Source organism: Oryctolagus cuniculus, chromosome 1, assembly GCF_964237555.1.
Source record: "Oryctolagus cuniculus chromosome 1, mOryCun1.1, whole genome shotgun sequence".
NCBI lineage: Eukaryota > Metazoa > Chordata > Mammalia > Lagomorpha > Leporidae > Oryctolagus > Oryctolagus cuniculus.
In genome coordinates, this window is record NC_091432.1 from 217,155,838 (window position 1) to 217,174,649 (window position 18,812).

At 57.6% G+C, this 18,812-nt stretch overlaps 1 protein-coding gene across 8 annotated transcripts in view; it reads left to right on the forward strand.

The window, feature by feature from the left end:
• Positions 1 to 18,812, forward strand: part of RGS3 (regulator of G protein signaling 3) — a 149,190-nt gene that overhangs the window by 117,900 nt on the left and 12,478 nt on the right. For 6 of the 8 annotated variants that reach the window (XM_051842799.2, XM_070066347.1, XM_051842803.2 and 3 more), the window contains one exon: positions 17,304 to 18,203. In XM_051842799.2, the coding sequence (XP_051698759.2) occupies positions 17,304 to 18,203 (900 nt within the window). Of the gene's footprint in view, positions 1 to 1,170; positions 1,562 to 1,791; positions 1,943 to 17,303; positions 18,204 to 18,812 lie in introns of those variants that run through there. The other 2 variants (XM_008273410.4, XM_008273412.4) reach the window with 2 other exon arrangements.

Below are 18,812 nucleotides of genomic sequence, written 5' to 3' on the forward strand. Positions count from 1 at the left end.
CCCAGGAGCCTGTGGGATGACAGCCTCCAAGTCTGAAAGCTCTCCGGGCCCTGCCTGGGCTGCTGTGGCTGAGTTCGTGGGTGACCGGATCACTGGGGACTGCTCTGAGCTGCCCGGATGAAGGGTGTTTTCTTACACCAGCATGTGTGTGTGAGAGAGAGACAGGAGAGGCGGGAATAGAGTCCGAGCCGGGAAGGGCAGGGTGGCAGGAAGAAACAGACGCTGAGGTGCTGAGACCAGGCTAGGGAGAGTAAGAGGCAGAGGGTGGCTCAGGCGCGACGGGTGAGGACAGGAGATGGGGTCCTTCTGCCTGATACTTTCTGTACTGACATCCCAGGGTGCCTGCTGCTGAAGGGAGAGCCATCCCTGAGACAGGCACCCCAACCTGGACCCCAGGAACAGCGGTGTTGTGTGATGGCAGCAGCCACCCCAGCCACAGCATCTGAGAATGGCTTTGTGCGTGCAAACTGCTTGGTTTTTGCCAAGGAAGAGTGGGCGCCCAGAGTTGGGCCGACCGCTCTTCAATCCTGGCTTCACAGCCAACTAGCTTGAGACCTCTGCTGTCCTGTACCTTGGATCCTCCGTCTGCAGACAGGGTAATAATAGTCCCGCCGCACACAGTGCTGGGGAGCATTAAATGAATTAATGCAGACAAAGCTCTGGGAATGAGACCTGGCACAGAGCTCATGTCCAGGAAGGGGTAGCCAAGAGCTTGCTCACTGAATCCTCAGTTAATCCCACAGGTGAGCAGTTCAGGGGTTTTCAGCCCCATTTTACAGATGTGGAAACTAAGGCTCAGAGAGGGGCAGGAACTTGCTCAGCGATGCCCAGTACTGGAGCTGGAACTAGAATCAGGGACCCTCGCTTCCCTGCCCAGTGCTCTTTCCACTGCCCCCATGGTCCCTGGGTTCACCCAGTCTTAAGCTCTGCCCATCTCAGATTCCCCGGAGTTTGGTGCACAAGGCTGCTCAATAAAAACGCTGTCCAGCTGTGCTGGAGGGCTCTGCCGAGAGGGAGCTGAGACCGCCACTCCCCCACCCGCGAGTTGCTTGCATTCTCAGAGTCAGCTGTGCCGGCTCCAGGTCCCTGGGTTCAATTGCAGCCGCCCGCTGGGACAGAGCAGCGTGGGGGTGGGGGTGTGACGGGGAAGCCTCCGTGATTGGCTGGGTCCTGCCAGGGAGCGGCAGGCGGCGGCTTTGCGCTGCCCCAGCCGGGGAGCCTTGGGGCTGTGTGCGGGGTGGAGCCGGCTCAGGATCCCAGTGCCAGGGGGTGCCGCCGGGAGTGAGGGATGCCTCGCTCTCCAGGGCGGCACTTTGGGGTGCAGCTTGGGCGCTGGGGCCGGGCGGCAGGGGAGCCGGTATCTGTGAGCGTGTGAGCGTGGCTCTGGGGCGCCGGCTGGGTCCCCGTGGCTGAAGGACAGGCTCGCCTCCGCGGACTCCGTGCGGGAGACATCCCGGACTCCTTCTCCCATGAAAGTGGTTTGGGAAACCACAGAGTTTTCTATCTGATGGAAGAAAGAAGTGCAGCCTTTCTTCAGAGTGGCGGCGGCCGGCTGGACAGGGTGTGTGTTTGGGAAGGGCCCTGGAGGAGGAGGAGGAGGGCGAGGAGGAGAAGGAGGAGGAGGAGGAAGAGGAGGAGTGGGAGGAGGGATGGGTGATGCAAGGGTTTTGAAAACGCAAATGCTACCTAGATGTGGGAGGTGGAACCTGGCCACTGGGTTCTGCTTTTCCCAGCAGGTACCGCTCCCCTGGGGAACTTGGGTGAGTCCATAAATAGCCCTGCTAACACAAAGGAGCTCTGTCGGGGAGGGCAGCGCTTGACACGGCCGCCAGGAGCTGCCACAGCCACAGCCGCCTGCCTGCCCGCCCGCCCGCGGGAGGAGCCGGGTGGAGACCGGGCGGGCTGGCTGGGAGCTGCCTGGGTCCCTGCCGCTGAGTGCTGGGTAGGTGCCTGGGTGACAGGGTGGGTGTGTGGCGGGCAGGGGGCTCTTCCGCTAGCTACCCCATGCCCTTGTTCCTTTTGTTTCTTCCCCAGGGCAGCCATTGAAGGCATGTTGCAAGCAAACCAGTTGTATTCTGTCGAGATAGCTCTGTGTGTGTGTGTGTGTGTGTGTGTGTGTGTGGTGTCTCAGGGCCCTACAGGGCTAGGGGCACTCGTTGCTGCTCCCCACTTCTTGTCTTGCCAGCCAGCGTTTCTTTCCCGGAGGGACAAGGAATGTTTGGTGACCGACAAGTCGGGACACTGCGTGGGGAGGGAACACTCAGCCAGCAGTGTTGGCTATTGTGTCAGGGATGTTGGCCACACACCAGACGCGGGGGACAGCAACTCTTGCCTAGTTCCACTGGTGGGGAGAGAGGTGGTTTCTAGGGCTACTCTCGGGGGGGTTACCCCTGATCCCTGGGACTCAGCTTTTGCAGAAATGTCTGCTGGAAACACCAGCAGGGATGCTCTGCCTTCTGGGCTCCAGTCCCTCGGGGCAAGGGCCTGCACCTGCTCCTTTGGCTCCAGCTAAAAGTATAAGAAATGGGGTAGTGGCTCGAGACCCACTCACCCACAGAACTAGCCGCTGAGAATGGACAGAAGCCAATCCTCTTCTCAGTGTGGAAGGTCCATGTTGCTACTCTAGTCCCAAGGTGTCCAGGGAGAACCTGGGTCCGGAGAGGGGGACAGCTTGTCCAAGTTCAAACGCAGCTGAGCCAGGACTGGGATGGAAGACCTGTGTCTCCTCTACCCTGTGGACAGGACACATGGGAAGCCATGACCTTGACTGTACAAGCTAGATGCCTCACTTGGTGCAGGGCCGTGAGGCCCTCGGTAACTCACAGACTTCCCACATCCTGCTGCCCTCGGGTCTTCTGGCTGGGAGGCTCCCTGGCCCCCCTGTCACAATGGCTAGAGTGGGCATATCTCTGGAAGCAAGGAGCTACAGGGCCTGCCCCACTGATGCCTGCGGGATCTCAGCCAGGGCCTTGCAGGCATCGTCAAAGTTTCCACCAGGGCCCCTTGAGTCTTCTGCACCCAGCCAAGGGGCACCTCCCCTCTTCCCCAGCCCTGGCACGTGGCATGGCTTATCCCAGGGCGGGCCCTCCAAGGAGCCAAGTTCTACAGCAGGGCCAGCCCAGCATCCGGGAAGAGGGCAGATGGTGAGAAGGGAGGCGGCCGAGGCGAGCGACGCTTTGGTGGGAAGTCTCCAGGGTTTCGGGCCCGAGACCACCGATGGGGTTTCAGAAGTTCTTGGTGTCCGTGAGGCTGCTGCACCTCCTGGCCCTTTGCCCTTGCACGTGTGTTTCCATCTGCTGGGAAGCCCTTCTCTTCTCTTCCCTCCAGGTCTTAATTCCACCCGACTTCCACAGCAAGAGCCAAGAAGTCTGTGCATTGGTGGAGGCACCCATGTGGGTGCTTTGTGTCCTGTTTATGCAGGATCTGGCCCGGAGTCCCCGGGGGCCTGGCTGGAGTCCCATGGCATGGGTGGGGAGGGGTGTTGAATTGCCCTGGCCAGTTAGGGTGGGGTTTTCTTGAGGACAAGCACTCTGCACCCGTCAGCTCTGTCTGCCCATCTCCTAGCTCTGTCCCTGGCAAGAGAGCGGGCACTGGCAACTGCAGGCCTGGTGAGCAGCCCTTTCAGGAGTGACCCTGGTCTCTGTAAGTCAGGGTTGCGTCTAGGCTGAGAGGCTGCCTTTGGTGGGCGCTGAGGTGGGAAGTTTTCACCTGGCTGAGGCCATAGGGAAGCTGACTCGGGGGCCGTGCTGGACCGGGTGGTGTCCGTGTATAGCCTGGGCCGTGGACAGCAGAGCTCTGGATGGTTCAGACACAGTGCTCACGCTCCTCTGCACAGACTCCTGGGGCTTGGAGCTGCGCTTCTTGGATTCCTTCAGGCTGGGTCCAGAGCTGACTGATTCTCAGCGGGTGGTCTCCCCAGCTCCCCCAGAAGAGGCACAGCTGAGGAGGGGTCTCCCATGCCCAGATGAGTCCCTGGGCTCGGAAAGCTGCTTCCCAGTTGGCCTGTAAGGCCCTGGAGATGGTGGAATCTGTTTGCCTTCTGGATGGGTAGGTGGAGAGACAGGGGACCGGGGCAGGAGAGGAAGGACTTGCCTGCTCTTAGACACGACTCAGCAGCCACGCAGAGACAAGAGCCCGGTCTCTGGTTCCCCAGCCTGGGTCTCTCCCCTCCGCATCAGCTGCATGTCTCAGGGAATCTGTTCCGTCCTGGGGCTCCCTCGTGTTTGGACTCCCAGTGATACTTCCTCTCCAGACCCCTGGGTTTGCTGACTAGGTCCCTGCTGTTCTCTGGAAATGATGATGAGTGTGGTAGAGACGGCTCAGGAGATGGAGGCATCTTTCAGCCCTACTCACTGGACGAGCCCAGGCAAGTCAGCCTCTCTCTGGCTCAGTTTCCCCTTTGCAGCAACCAGGAACTGGACCAGGTATTGCCGTGCCCCTGTCAGCCGTCTGATTTCTCTGATCCTCTTCCACTTCCTGGGTTCCAAGAGTCAGAGTCAAGGCCAGGGTCTGGCTCTGCAGGGGAGCAGCCCCCAACCTGCAGCTCGGGCGCTCCGGGTAGAAGCTTTCTCATGCAACCCGCAGCCCAGGCCCTGGGCTGGGAGATTTGTTGTTGTTTATGGAGCCAGGCCGTTTCCAAGATGTCATTGCTCAGGGAAAAACCATCATTCCTCCCAGGGATAAACAAGGCTGCTTATGGCTCAGCCCCCTAAGCCCGGAGAGGCTGGAGCCACTCACAGCAGGCCAGCTGGGCTCAGCCCCAGGGAGCCGCCGCCTTTCCCTGCACAACCAGCTGCACCCAGACATTCAGGAGTGGGGTTGGGGAAGGGCTTGGTGGAAGGGTGCTGAGGCCATGAGCCACTTGAGAGATCAGAGCTTCCAGACACAAAGCAGAGGAGAGAGGGTCCTAGGATATCCCCTTCCACTGGCAGAGGGCCTAGGTCATCCCGGCAGATGTGTGGATAGCTGCCCGGGGTGCCCTCTGCTCCAGATGGCTCAGGGCTTCTCCCCTCTTCCCGCCTGCCATGGGCTAGCCTGCCTGCACCTGGCACTGTGGCCCAGGCTGCTGCCAGGGAACTGCCAGCGACCCCCTCCTAAGAAAGGTGGGGTGTACAGGAAGTTATTTGGAACTGGGCATGCTTTTCACCCTATAGCCAGGGCTCGCTGTGGCATCCTGTCATCTCTTGGTGGGGATGGTCTCAGGCTAATAGCTGAGCCTGAGACACAGGGGACAAGCTCACAGATGGTGAGGACACACGGGCAGAGGCAGAGAAGGGGCCTGATAGAGCCACTCCTTAAATGGCAGTGAAAATCTTGAGAGAGGCTGGGGGCAGTCAGGAGAAGAGCCATGCAGTGGAAGGTGGCCTGGCTGTGACCCCTCAAGTCAAGGGCCAGAGCTGATGTCCAGCGAGGACACAAACCATCACTGCTCAGGCCTCGATGAGTGGAGTTTCCAGCTGACCCAAGTGGCAGCTCTGTCCCGTCCTCACCAGCTCCTTCCCTCCCTGCCTTCCATACGAGCTAAGCATGTGCTTTGTGCCATGCACTTACCCAGTACCAGTCTCTCAAGCCCTGATCTTCAGTGTCCGGGGTGGGCCGGTAATAGACAGAAACCACACAACTTCGATGGGGAGACACTGCGTGGCCTGGGAACCCCCAGCAAGCATCCAGAGCAGCCTGGGTGCCTCAGCAAAGCTTCCTGCAGAAGTGGGGCTGAACTGGTTGTGTAGACACTCCCCATTGAAGAAGTCTCTGGTTTATGTATAAATCTGAGGTGCAGACATGTCTACCTGTCTGGACATAGAAACTGCTTCTGTGTGTCCAGGAGCCACCTGTTCCTCCTTGTCTGGGGAGGCCATCTGAGGCCTCTTAGTCAAGACCCCAAGCTTACCTGCCTCTGGTTCCTCAGGCAGTGACCCAGCTTCCTCCGCTCACGTGAGATGATACACGCAAAGCAGAGACGCTGCATGTGTATTGGCTCCAGGTCACGTGAGCAGTGGGCGTGCCTAGACCAGTACCTTGCCTTGTGTGGTGTGGTAACATCGAGTTGAGGGGGATGCTCGGCTCAAGGTCCAACACAGAGAAGGCAGTCAGCAAATGGGAGGCATCTCTTGCTTCTCACAGGCTGTGAAAGATTGTACAAGACAAGGAACTCACAGAAGGAGCCACTGCCTCAGCCCAGGGTACCCAGGAGGAGACACTGGGGTGAGCATTTTGTTTGTTTTTCAAGTAAACTTCCAAATAGAAGTGTAGCACACTCACAGGAATGTGAGGGACAGTACGGTGATGCATTTTCACCAAGTACACACACTTGTGTAGCTCCTGTCTGGGTCAAGAGAGAGAACATTCCAATCCAAGTGCCTGGTTTCAAGTCCTAGCTCTGCTTCCAATTCCAGCTTCCTGCTAATGCACACTCTGGGAGACAGCAGTGGTAGCTCAAGTACTTGGGTCCCTGCCACCCACATGGGAGACCTGGATTGAGTTCTGGGCTCCTGACATAGGCCTGACCTGGCCCTGCCTGTTGTGGACATTTGAAGGGTAGACAAGCAGATGGAAGATCTCTATTTCTGTCTCTCTACCTTTCAAAATGAAAATAAATAAAAAATTTAAAAAAGAAATAGAACTTTACTATACCCAAGAAGCCTCCCTTGCACTCCTTTGACTTGCTACTGCCTCAGAGTTAACCCCTATCCTAGTTCTGTCATTGATTAGTATTGACTGTCTTTGAACTTCTTATAAAACATTGAGTATGGGTTCTTTATAAAAAAAAAGGTTTACTTATTTATTTGAAAGACAGAGTGAAAAAAAGGTGAGAATGAGAGAGAGAAATTTTCCATCTTCTGGTTCATTCCCCAAATGCCTTCAACAGCCAGGGCTGGCCCAGACTGAAGTCAGGAGCCAGGAACTCTGTGCAGACCTCCCACGTGGGTGACAGATCCCAAGTGCTGGAACAATCATCTGCTGCCTCCCAGATGCACCAGCAGGAAGCCGAATCAGAAACAGAGGCAAGACTCAATTGTAGGCATTCTGATGGGAGGCATCCCAAGCTTCGGCTTAACCCACAGCACTAAAGTGCCCGCCCCTGAGTATGCGTTTTATTCTGCTGACTTCTTGTGATGAGTGATTTGATGTGAGATTCATCAGTGTGATTGCTTCCAGTTTTGTTTTGTTCATTCTCACCACTGTGTGGTATTTCGTTGTGTGACTATACCACAGTTTGTCCGTTCTACGTTGGTTTCCAGTTCACGGCTGTAATGAGCAGTGCTGCTGCGAATATTCTTGCCCATGTCTTGATTTCCTGTATGTGCTTTCTGTTGGGTAAATACCCAAGGTTTGCAACTGCTGAGTCATACGGTTGTGTATAATTAGCCTTAGTAGACACCATCATATAATTTTCCAAAGTGTAACACCACTGCCGCCTCTTTGGAGTCTTGCACCAGAGTGCCAGTTGCTCTGTGTCCTTACCAACATGAATGGCATTAGATATCGTGATATCTAATTGTGGTTTCAAGCTGCATTTCCTTGATGACTAATGAGGTGAGCACCTTTTCGCATGTTGAATGGCCCTTGAACAATCGCTTTTGTAAAGTGCCTGTTTGAGTCTTTTCCTTATTCTTCTGAATAATCTTTTTCTGATTGATTTGTAGGCGTTTAAAAATATTCTGGACATGTGTTCCTTGTTGGATAAACACATTGCAAATATCTTTGCTCCCTCCGGGCTTGCCGTTTCACTCTTTCCAGGGAATATTTGAAGAGCAAAAGGTCTTAATTTTCAAGCAGTCCAATCTGCTAATCTTTTGCTTTTAGGGAGAGTGCTTGTTGAGTCTTGTTCCTTTGCTTGCATTAAGGCTATGGATATATTCTCTTGTGTTATCTTCTAGAAATGTTATTGTTTTGTGTTTCATATTTAGATCTAAAGTTCACTTGAAATCGACTTTTATGCATGGTGTGATGTAGAGGCCAAGACTCATTTCCTCTGGGTGGATGGCCAGTTGATTAAAAAGACCATCCTTTGTCACTGTAGGTTAGTGTCACCTTTGTCCAAAGTCAAGGGGAGTGCACGGCCAGGTGAGCTGGAGTTCTGAGGACTGAGGAGCGTGGTTCTCCAGGGAAGTGGGGGGAAGGGGAGGGTGCTCCAGGAAGGTAGTACAGGGTGAGCATAGGTGTAGGGGTGCCTAGGAGGTGAGTGTATTTGGAGAACTGTAAATAGATCACACTGGCTGGGTGGCAAAGAGGAGACACCGCAATAAAATGTCGTCAAGAAGGACCAAACATACAGGGCAAGGGGCTGGGACTGCCCCCGAGGGACTGGGTGGGGGGATTTTGAGCAGAAGAGGAATATGGTCAGTGAGACCGAGAGGGTGTGAGGAAGTCCCATGACAGCGCGACGGCAGGAGGGTGAGCTGGAGCAGACCCGGCCAAACCCAGCCCCACCACGACCTCAGCAGAGCAGGGGTGTCTGCCCAGGGAGGCCGTGCAGGCAGGAGTGTGCCCGGAGCCTCAGAAGCAATGGGCTTCCCTCGCACCACTTCAGCGTCTCAAAGTGGTCCACATCTCTGAGCTGTTGCTGGGAGGGAGGCCTTGATTTGGGGGTTGGTCCCTGGTGATGGCCCCCACCCCCCACCATGCAAGAGAGTCAAACTGTGGAGAGGAAGGCGAGGAGCAGAGGGCCCAGCCTCCACCTGTCCTACAGCAGCCCTAGGAGGCCACACTGACTCGATCACATGATGAGGAAGTGGGAGTCAACCCTGGGCCTGCCCAGTGCCAAACGCTGGCTTTGTGACCACAGCATGGTTGCGCCCTTCCCTGGGGTCTTCCCGGCGTGGCAGAGCGTTCTGTGTGATCAGCTCTGTGGAACATCATGGAGAAGCCCTATGCTCTGCTTCTCCCCACCAGGGACCACTTCCAGGTGGGGAGAGTTTGGGAGGGCCGCCAGGTAGCTGGAATTCTGTGTCCTTCCCGAACCCCGGGTGAGTCTGATTCCTGCTACCTGGTCTCCAGTGGAGTAAGAGAGAGGTCCCTGCCCCTGGTCTTGCTCGCTTCTGCCTAGCAGTCTCCAATGTATAGCACAGTGCTTGCCCCAGGTGGATGCTCAGGTGCTTTGAAAGGAGGGAGGGAGAAAGGAAGTGAGGCAGGGGGCAGAAAAGGAGACCCCAGGCTAGTGGGGAGAGCATGATGTTGGAGTCCGGCCCGGCCACGGTTTCAGTTCCAGCTCCTCCACTCCTGGTGTGCGAGTGCGTGCACCATCTCATTTCCCTAATATCTCTGCTTCCTGCCCAGCCCTGGGAGCGCTGGTTGGATGCTCTCCTGATGCCCCAGCTGGAGGGTTGTCTGCTGCCCTGCCAGCCCTGGCCTGCCCCCCACATAGAGTTTCCTCTACTTGTTTGCTTCTCAATCTTGAACAACTTACTTAACCTCTGGGCCCCAATTTCCTTATTTGCAAAATGAAACCAATAATACTAACCTCCTGAGTTTGTTAGAAGTGAGAGCATATACAGTGGAACTTCAAAGAGTTAAAAGTTTATTTTGTTGCCCCAAATCTTTGAAACCCGTTCCATCCCCGCCCCCCACAATGTGCATATCCCGGAGCTTTTTGCACATCCTCTTGTGTCAAGCCTGGTGTATAGCAGGTGCACAGTCAGTGACCTCACTCCCTCTCCCGATCCTTGTCATTCTGCCTCTGCCTTCCCTCGCCCCACCTTCCCTATCTCTACAGCACTAAGTAATCATAGCTTTCAGGGTAAAGTCCACATTCCTTAACATAGCCACACTCCTGCCCACAGAGCTACCTGTCCTTGTTCCAGTGTCCCTGCAGCCTGGGGTATCCTGTCCCTTTGCCTCCCATGCCTCCCTCCCCCATAAAAGCCTCTTTCTTGCTGCCTCTGTGCTTCCATAGCCCCCCGGGTGGCAGCAGAGTGGGATTGGAGATCGGTATGGCCCTGGCCCTGGACAGCTGTTGCTGTCGCCCTGGTGCCTTCTGGGCAGGGAATGTGTCCTGCCGCTGTTTGGCTCTAGTGCCTGGCACAGGCCCTGGCCCATGGCTAGGGCCCTGTGGACATTTGCTGAGTAACTCTGCGGACAAATAGGGGTTCAGTAATCCTGATGAGCCAAGCAGGGCCTGCGCAAGGCCCCAAGAGCAGGGCAGGCCAGAGCTGCAGGGAGGCAGAGAGCCCTCCAGATGGGGCATTGAGGGAGCATCTCAGTGGGGCTCGCAGGGATGGGCAGGAAGGGGATTGAGGAAGCAGAGATATTAGGAAAATGAGGCAGCGTGTGCCTGGGGCAGGCAGAGGACGAGGGGGCCAGCTGAAAAGGAGAGTGTGGGTGGAGCCCACAGGTGAACTGGTGCCTGAGCAGACAGGAGAGGCCAAGCAGCCTGGAGCTGTCCTGATGAGGCATCGCTTAGCGAAAGTACAGGAAGAGTCTGCGGAAACCACAGCTGTGCACTGTGCACTTAGTGCCTTTCAGAGAAGAGAAATAGAAGCAGAGAAGGGGCTGTGGGCTGGGGGCATAGACCACGAGGTTGCTCCCTCGCCCCTCCACACCACCACTAAAGCCATGTTGTCAGAGGCATTGAAAGGAGAAGGGGCACACATGACACATCCCAGGCCCTGGGAGCTGCCGCCCCTGCCCAGTGACGTGGGATCTCCAGCAGGCTCCCGGGGCGTGTCCTGGCCTGGTCAGGTAGCATGGATGAGAAGAGGGAAGGTTTCTAAGAGGGGCCCCCTGTCACCTCACTTAGGAGTCCCCTTCCCCGAGTATTGGCCTTTCCCCGAGAGTCTGACCTGGGCCGAGGGATTTCAGTGGGCCTCAGTATTGCTCTCAGCAGAAGGCATGCTCCCAGCTGCCTTCCAGCCCCCTGCCAAGGCCCAGACAGACCCACAAGCTACGGGGGTCTTTAGAGACAAAGTCTCAGTCTGTGACCACTTCCCTTCCTCCTCCCTCTGTCTCCTGCAACTGGGCTTCTGTGTATCGGCAGCATGCATGGGTAGGTGCCTGCGGCACCCCTGCCAGCTCTCCATCCTGCGCCGAGATCATGCGTCTTGTTCATGAGTTCCTGTTACAAAGGACGCAGGGTGTGTGCAGGGAGCTGGCCCCGGCTGGGTCCTGGGCGGGATTCTAGTCTTGATTCTGTTGCGTGACCTCGGGTGTGTCCCCTGCCTCCCCTGGACCTCAGTTACCTTGTCTGTTATCTGAGCTGCTCCCCAGAATTGTCTGGGAAGTCAGATAAACATACAAGGGGCTGTGCCTTACTCTGAGGGACTCTGGTCTGGTAGGTCTAGAATTGAGCCCAAATATGGGTGATCTAAGGTGGAGCTCTCTTGAGAACCAGTAGTCTAGAGATGCATTTTTCAAAGTTTAATATGCAAAGGAACTATTCGATTTCTTGTTGGATTGCAGCTTGTGATCAGGCAGGTGTAGAGTGAGAGTCTGTGTTTCGTCCAACTCCCTGCAAAGGCCGCACTGCCGGTTCGTAGGTCACACTTGGAGAAGAGAAAGTCTACGTGGTCTTGTGAAGTTCGCCAAATTGCTCACTCATTCATTCACTGTTCATCAAACACTCAAGGAGGGGAGTGGTCAGACTGGAGGCTAGAGGGAGGGACGGAGCCCAGGGTCTCCCAGGACTACAGGATTTAGAGTTGATCCGAGAGCCAGGTGTATCCAGGCCTTAAGCAAGGGAGTGACAAGTTCAGGTTTGCAGTTGGAAGCTTCCCCTGGCACAGCACAGAGAGCCACCGGCGAGGACTGGGCCAGCCCAGGGGGTCCGTGTCATGTGGATAGGGGATGAGGGAGACCTGCAGGGCAGTGGTGGTATGGGCTTGGAGGGAATGATTAACCGGCTTCAGTCTTTAGGGGAGTTCTGGGAACTGAGCAGAAAGGACAGAGCGTTCCCACGTATCCTGTGCCCCCCACAGTGGGAAGATGCCTGTGTTTTCACAGTGGGCGATGGATGAGGAGCTGGTGATTGGCCAGGGGCTTTGGTGGTCGAAGGGAAGGAAGAGAGAAGAGTATCCCAGCGCCTGACTCGGTGACTCTGGTGGTGTCACTGATACAGACCCCAAGAGAAGGAAGGGGAGGGTGCTGATGGGACTTCTAGGGGGTCTCCACTTGCGTGTTCTCCGTTCCACCAGCGTAGGAAGCCCCTTCGTGGCACAGGACCCTTGCCTGTGCTGCTTCCTGCCCCGCTGGGCCCCCTTGCCCAGTGAGCAAATTTCATTGCGTCATTCTGCAGGGCGGCCCTTCCCAACACACATGCCCCTTTCTCTTTCACAGCGTCTTGGAGTTTCCTTCATGGTAGAGGTTGTGGTTTGTGTGGATCCCCTGGCTTACGTGGGCGGCGACTTGGTTCAAGTTTGTCCGACCCCTCCACGCTGTAGGCTCCATGTGGACAGGGATTGTGTCTTTCCTAGGAAGCCTAAGATGGTGTTTGGGGGCATAGCCGTTCTGTGGAGATTTGCTGACTGCTTGTCCGCAGGATCCGGCCTTGGCACACGGCCCTGGGCTGGCCGGCGGTGTGGACTCGAGGTGTGCGCAACCAGGTGGCGCACAGGGTGACTGTAGTCTGGAGTGGATGGGTGCATGCAGGGCTGAGATGGGAGGTGCCTGGAGCAGGTCCTTCATGACAGGCAGGGGAGCCCATAACAGAGGGAAGGGGTCAGCAGATGGGTTGGAGGAGTCCAGGGAGGGAGATGTCAAGGCCAAGGTGTAGCGGAGTGGCCATGGCTACTGTTTACTGAGTGTTTACAGGCTCTAGCCCCGTGCTGAGCTCCGGATGTGCGCCAGCTCATTTATTCATTCCTCTAACAGCCCCGTGAGGGGGGCTCGTTCATCCCATGATATAGCTAATGATATTAGGTACAGGCGGGTTAAGCCCAGGTCCCTCCAGCCAGTAAGTGTGAAATGGAGGTGGCGTCAGAGCCCTCGCGCCCTCGGTGCCGCCCCCACCTTCCCAGACTGCCCGGAAGGAGACCAGCCTGGAGGGCCCCTGAGCCGGAGGCGGAGGCAGCCAGAGCTGGAGGAGCTCAACTGGGACTGGGCCAGGCAGCCTGAGCATCTGGGCTTCCTGGAAGTCAGCATGGAGCCGGGGCCCAGGAGCTGGTGACCTGGCGTGCACCACGCTGGAAGGAGCAGCCCCTGGCAAAAGTGGGCAGGCATTCTGAGCGCCTTGCCCTTTGCCAAGTGGCATTCTCCCCCGCAGAGCACTGGCCTGCCCTGCTTAGCTGCCCGAGCAGGAGGCGTCCTCACCTGCTTCTTGGTGGAGGGATCCACGCACCGGTGACCACAAGCGAGCAGACGCTGTGGGAGCCCCTCCCCTCCCCCCCAGGTTTCCTGGCTTTCCGTGCCCTGCTCTTTCTGCAACATCCCCACTGCCTACGGGCTGCCCTGAGACCTGCACACCCTGGTTGACTCCTGCCCTGCCACCCCCACCAGAGCAGGAAGTGGTTTTGGAGGGCAGATGCTGAGGCCAGCATCTGCGGTGGAGCTGATGAATCATCTGAGAGCTACAGGTGGCCTCAGGGGTCAGCAGTTGCTGCTGTGTGACACTGGGCAAGTCACTTCTAGCACCCGTGGCCACCTCCAGACCTGGGCTCTAGGGGCTGGGCTGCTGGAGGCTTGAGCTCTGGCCGTCAGCGCGGCCACCCTTCCCCAGCCTGTGCGGAGCTCTGGATTGGATTTGGGAGAGGATTTGATTAGATCCTAAATAGTGGCTCCATTTAGAGGGCCTGCTTCATTTCCTGTGTGCTTCCAGCAGGCGAGACCCGGGCAGCATTAACCCTGGTCCCGCCGAGTCAAAGAAGCGACAGACGAAGGAAATGCAGACCCTTAGGAGGGTGGCGGGGTGGCATCCAGTGGCGCTCTGGGCCCAAGGTCCTGGGGGAGCAGGCTGGTCTCTCTGGGGTGCCCTGGCTGAATTCTTGCGCCCCCAGCCTGTGGCAACAGCAGCCTAACTGGGTGGCCCTGCCGCCTGCACTTCCTGTATTGGAGCCCTCAGCACCTCCTGCAGACCAGCCGTCTAACCTTTGCTCTGCTTAACGGAGGACACAGATGGTGTGTGACAGTCCCCGCTGTCCCCAGTACCTACCTCAGTGCCTGGGAAAGAAAGAAAGAGTGAACGTGTGAGCACACACAGGGCCCCCTCCTGACCCCTGCCACAGTGCCCACTTGTACCCCCGCAGCAGGTTTGCCACAGCACAGCTCTGCCTGTGCCATTCCTGTTGACAGGGCACTCCACGCCTGCCATTCGTTCGGCTTCCTCACCCTCATCTTCCTCTCCTCTCCTGCCTTAACTCTCCCCTGCACTCAGCACCCGGCCCTGCTGTCCCCGAGCGCGGGCCTCACCACGTCTACACAGCGGCTGCTGCTCACACAGCCCTGCCCGGGAGCCCAGGAAAGAGCTGTGCTCTGGCCCTCATGGCAAGGGCTGTGGGGGTGCTGAGCAGTGCTCGCAGCCTGCTGCCCGTTGCTACAATCCCCTGCACTTGTGGGTCAAGGGCCCAGGGGACAGGAGGTACAAGTCTGAATCCTGCATCGGCCTCTGATGTCTTAGGGAATTCCTTTACCCACGGAGGGCTTTTTCCCCATTTCTAGTAAGATGTGACACCTACCGGCCACCATGGTGCCACGTGCTTTTCCGGGGCCAGTGCTGTGAGGAGACGGAAGACGGTCCAGTGTGTTAGCCCTGGGCTCTGCTCCAGATGAGGAGACAGAGGGTCTAAGAGGTTCAGAGGCTCAGCCAGAGTTGCACAGCTGGAAGGAGGCCTCACTGGGGTCAAACTCCTGAACCTGGACCAGCTGGGCACCTGGAGAGCCCTTGGGGCCAGGTCTGTGGGGGTGGGGGCACCCCTGCTGAGCAGCACTTCCTCTCCTGGCTGTGTTTGGTTTGGCCTCTTCTGGGGCAGGGCTGGCAGAGGCGGGTTGACTTGCCTTTCTGGTTTTGGGGCTGTACTACGCTTTCCCCAGGGGTGGGAAGGCTGGGGGAATGCGGCCTGCTCCCCGAGCTGCTCCGAGCTCCGTCCCAGGCCTCCAGGGCACCCGGCTGCCTGCGGCTTCCTTCTGCCCTTCCAGAAGCAGGTGGGCCTGCCTGTCGGGCGCTGGCTGCTGGGCCCTTGGAGTTTCCTGAAGGAGGGTGCTTTCCAGGGGGCTGTGGGTGATGGGCAGCGGGCAGGGCAGAAGCAGTTCGGGAAGGTTCCAGCCCCTCACTGGGCAGGTCACTAAGTCACCGTCTGGGTACGCTGTCAGTCCTGTCTGTGCAGTGCAGGTGGAGGGTCTCTCCCCACCCAAGAGCAGCCCAAGGGGGCTGAGGCCCAGCCCTTCCTTTTCAGATGAGGATTGTGCACGGGGGGGGGGGGGGGCACTGCTTCACAGTTGCTGGCTTTGACCCTGGCATTTGGCAGAGCTTGCTTCGAGGACAGTGTGGGCAAGATGCGTCACCATTTGAGGTCTTTGACTTCAGAATTTCCCTCTAGATCCATTTTAGCATCACCTTGACTGTCGCCACACCATCTCCCTTCTTTGTATTGTCTACTGTAGGAGGTCACTTGGCTGCATTGGTGGTCGCAGATCCGAGATGGAGACCTTGAGGCGCAGAGGGTTATGCCTGGCCCTGCCTGGCCCCTGCCTGGCCCCTGCCCGCTCTGAGCCGCAGCCTCGCTATCCGTGCAGTGGGGGTCGGGAGTTGCTGATGTTTCAGGGTCTGGGACTGTGGGGTGATCACCCCCGAGCTGCAGGCAGGAGTCCCAGAGCAGAAAGGCCGCAGGGTCAGGGGGCCCCTGTCTTGGGCCTGGAACCGGAGCCTAGCATGTGCCCCCACTGAGCCTACCAGAGCACCCGAGAGCTGTCTGAGGTGTGATGCATCCTGCACTTGCCCTGGCCAGGCCCCACTTTCACTTTCATGCTCCCAGACAGCAGCTCCTACCCACGCTGTGCTTTCACACCCGCCCTGCCAGGGCAACCCCGGATGTGTGTGCGGAGCCCTGCAGCTGCCGTGAGCCGCCCGGCTGGGTTGCCTACTCCTGGCTTCAGACTCCCCAGGGCCTCAAGGACGTCTCGGCTCCATGCGTGGGCTTTTTGGTCTTGAGAGGATTGTGCCACAGTGGAGAAGTCCCTGCTCTTGGGGCTCAGTGTTCTCATCCATGAAATGGACATGAAGAGTCCCCATGGCAGGAACTCTTAACCCGTGTTCTGCATGTACTTACAGTGTGTGTGTGCACACATGTGCACGGATGTGTGCACCACCTCCTATCACAGCGATTCTTAGGAACACGTATGATTTTTTGCCGTCATTAGTTCCAGGCAGCTGCGTTGTTCTGAAGGACGAAAGCTGGGCTCTGAGTAGTTCTAGCCCCACTGCTCCAGGTCCTGGAGCGTGACGAGGGCCTGCCCCCGGCCTGAGGCTGCCTCCCCACGGGGCTGTCTCTGGTGGTGCTTGCTTGTTAGACAGCTTCTCAGAGCGGCAGCAAGGGAACACGGTTTCCCTCCACAAATGACATTTACGGCTGGGACGCAGCAAGCCGCCAGGGCTCCGAGGGCTGTGGGAGGCAAGAGATGCTTTGCTTTCTTGCGGAGTCCCTGAGGTTCCCACAAACAGTTCAGAAATCTCTGGGCGGATGATCTCACAGCGAGGTTCCATGTGTCTGCGATGTCTGCTTAGTCCAGGTGTATAAGACTTGGAAGTTCTGGTTTCATTCCAGCTTACCAGTTTCAAAAAAAAGATAGTTGACATTTAGAGCGAATTCTTGTTTGAATGACTCACTGGGACTTTTTTTAAACTTTGGTTTGGTTGACGCGCCCCTTCGGCCAGGCTCGAGACTCTGCCAGTCTGCCACTCCGAGACTGCCCCGCCTGGGGGCTTGGTTTGCTTCTGGTCCCCGAATGTAGACTTCCTGCTTTCTCTCTTACTCACAGAGTCAGCATCGCCCGTGTCTCCTTTTCTGAAAAAGTGAGACAGTGATGTCTCCCTTTCAGGGCCTTTGGGAAGATCGCGTGAGAGCCAGGCCTGGTACCTGGCACACAGTAGGGGCAGGCCATCTGGCAGGTACTATGCCCTCTCCTCTCCTAGGTGGCCAGCCATGTTGTTGATGGAGCAGAAGCCTTGGGCAAGGAGATGAGGGTAGAACCCTCGCAGAGCTGAGCCACGGGGGTTTTCAGTTTTCCATCGGGCACAGGCTTCTATCCGTGGGGGCTGCAGGATCCTGGCCCCTGCCAGATTCCTGTCCCCTTCCGTGACGTCATCATTCTGTGCACGTGGGGCCAGCATCGCGTGGCCTCCTCTTCTGAGCCTTCCTTGTTTGCTTTCTGTTTCCCAGATGTTTGAGACCGAGGCAGATGAGAAGAGGGAGATGCCCTCAGCTGAAGGGAAGGGGCCGGCTGCCGAGGCCCCCCCACCCAGCAAGGACCCCTCTTCTGGCCAGGAGCCTCCTCCAGAGCCAGAGCCACCCCTCAGCCAGGACCCGCCCAGCAGAGATGCACCCACCTGCACGGAACCCACTCCGGAGCAAGAAGGCCCACTGAGCAAGAATGCCACGCCATGCCAGGAACCGCCTCCGGCCCAGGACCCCCCACCCTGCGGTGACCTATCTGCTGGCCAAGAGCCCCCTCCCAGCCAGGATGCTCCACTCAGCAAAGACATCCCTGCCATCAGAGACCCCCCGTCCTGTCAAGGCCTGCCTCCCAGCCCTCCTCTGCTGGCTGAGACCACGGGCACAGGGGACCCCCCAGCGGCCCCCGGGGCCCCGCCTGCCGTCTCCAGGCCTGCCTTTGTGATCCCCGAGGTCCGGCTGGATAGCGCCTATAGCCACAGGGCAGGTGCCGAGAGGGGCAGCTCAGGAGAGGAGGAGGAGGATGCAGAAGAGGCAGAGGAGGGCGAGGAAGGGGAGGAAGACGAGGAGGAGGACACGAGCGATGACAACTACACGGAGCGCAGTGAGGCCAAGCGCAGCAGCATGATCGAGACAGGCCCGGGGGCCGAGGGCGGCCTCTCGCTGCGGGTGCAGAACTCACTGCGGCGCCGGACGCACAGCGAGGGCAGCCTGCTGCAGGAGGCCCGCGGGCCCTGCTTCTCCTCGGACACCACCTTGCACTGCTCGGACGGTGAAGGCGCCGCGTCCTCCTGGGCCATCCCTTCACCCCGCACCCTCAAGAAGGAGCTGGGCCGCAATGGGGGCTCCATGCACCATCTGTCCCTCTTCTTCACGGGGCACAGGAAGGTAAGGAGACCAGTGTGGAGGGAGGGTGGCTGGGTGGCTACATGAGAGGGAGGCGGAGGGACCCAGGGCTGCAGGCTCTGAGCAGGCACCCTGTGTCATCCCTGCTCTCTGTGAGCCTCCCAATGACTCTTCTACCCACTGGATGGAGGGAAAAACTGAGGCCCAGAGGGACCAAGGAGGCAGAGCCTGGACTGAAACCCATGATTTTAGGATTCCGGATGGTGTGTTCTTACGCCTCCATCCCACTGCTGGTCCTCACGGAACATAGTGCAGCTGTGACCTGGCTCAGGGCACTGCATACTTGGGTTTAAAAGATCTGATAGTGTAGGTGAGGAAATAAAAAGTTATGGTTTATCTCTGCTCCAGGCCTTGCCAGACCAGAACTCCATTACCCAACAACAAGGACAGTGACAGTCTTACTGTGTATCATTGTTCTAAGCAGTTCACATCCACTCATTTAATTCTCACAGCAGCCCTACGCAATAGAGAGTATCTCTGTACCCATTTTATAAATAAGGAAACTGAGGCACAGGGAGGTTGTCTAACTCAGCCCCAGTTACACAGTCTATAAATGAGCCGGAACTGGAATCTGCTTCCAGGGCTAGACCT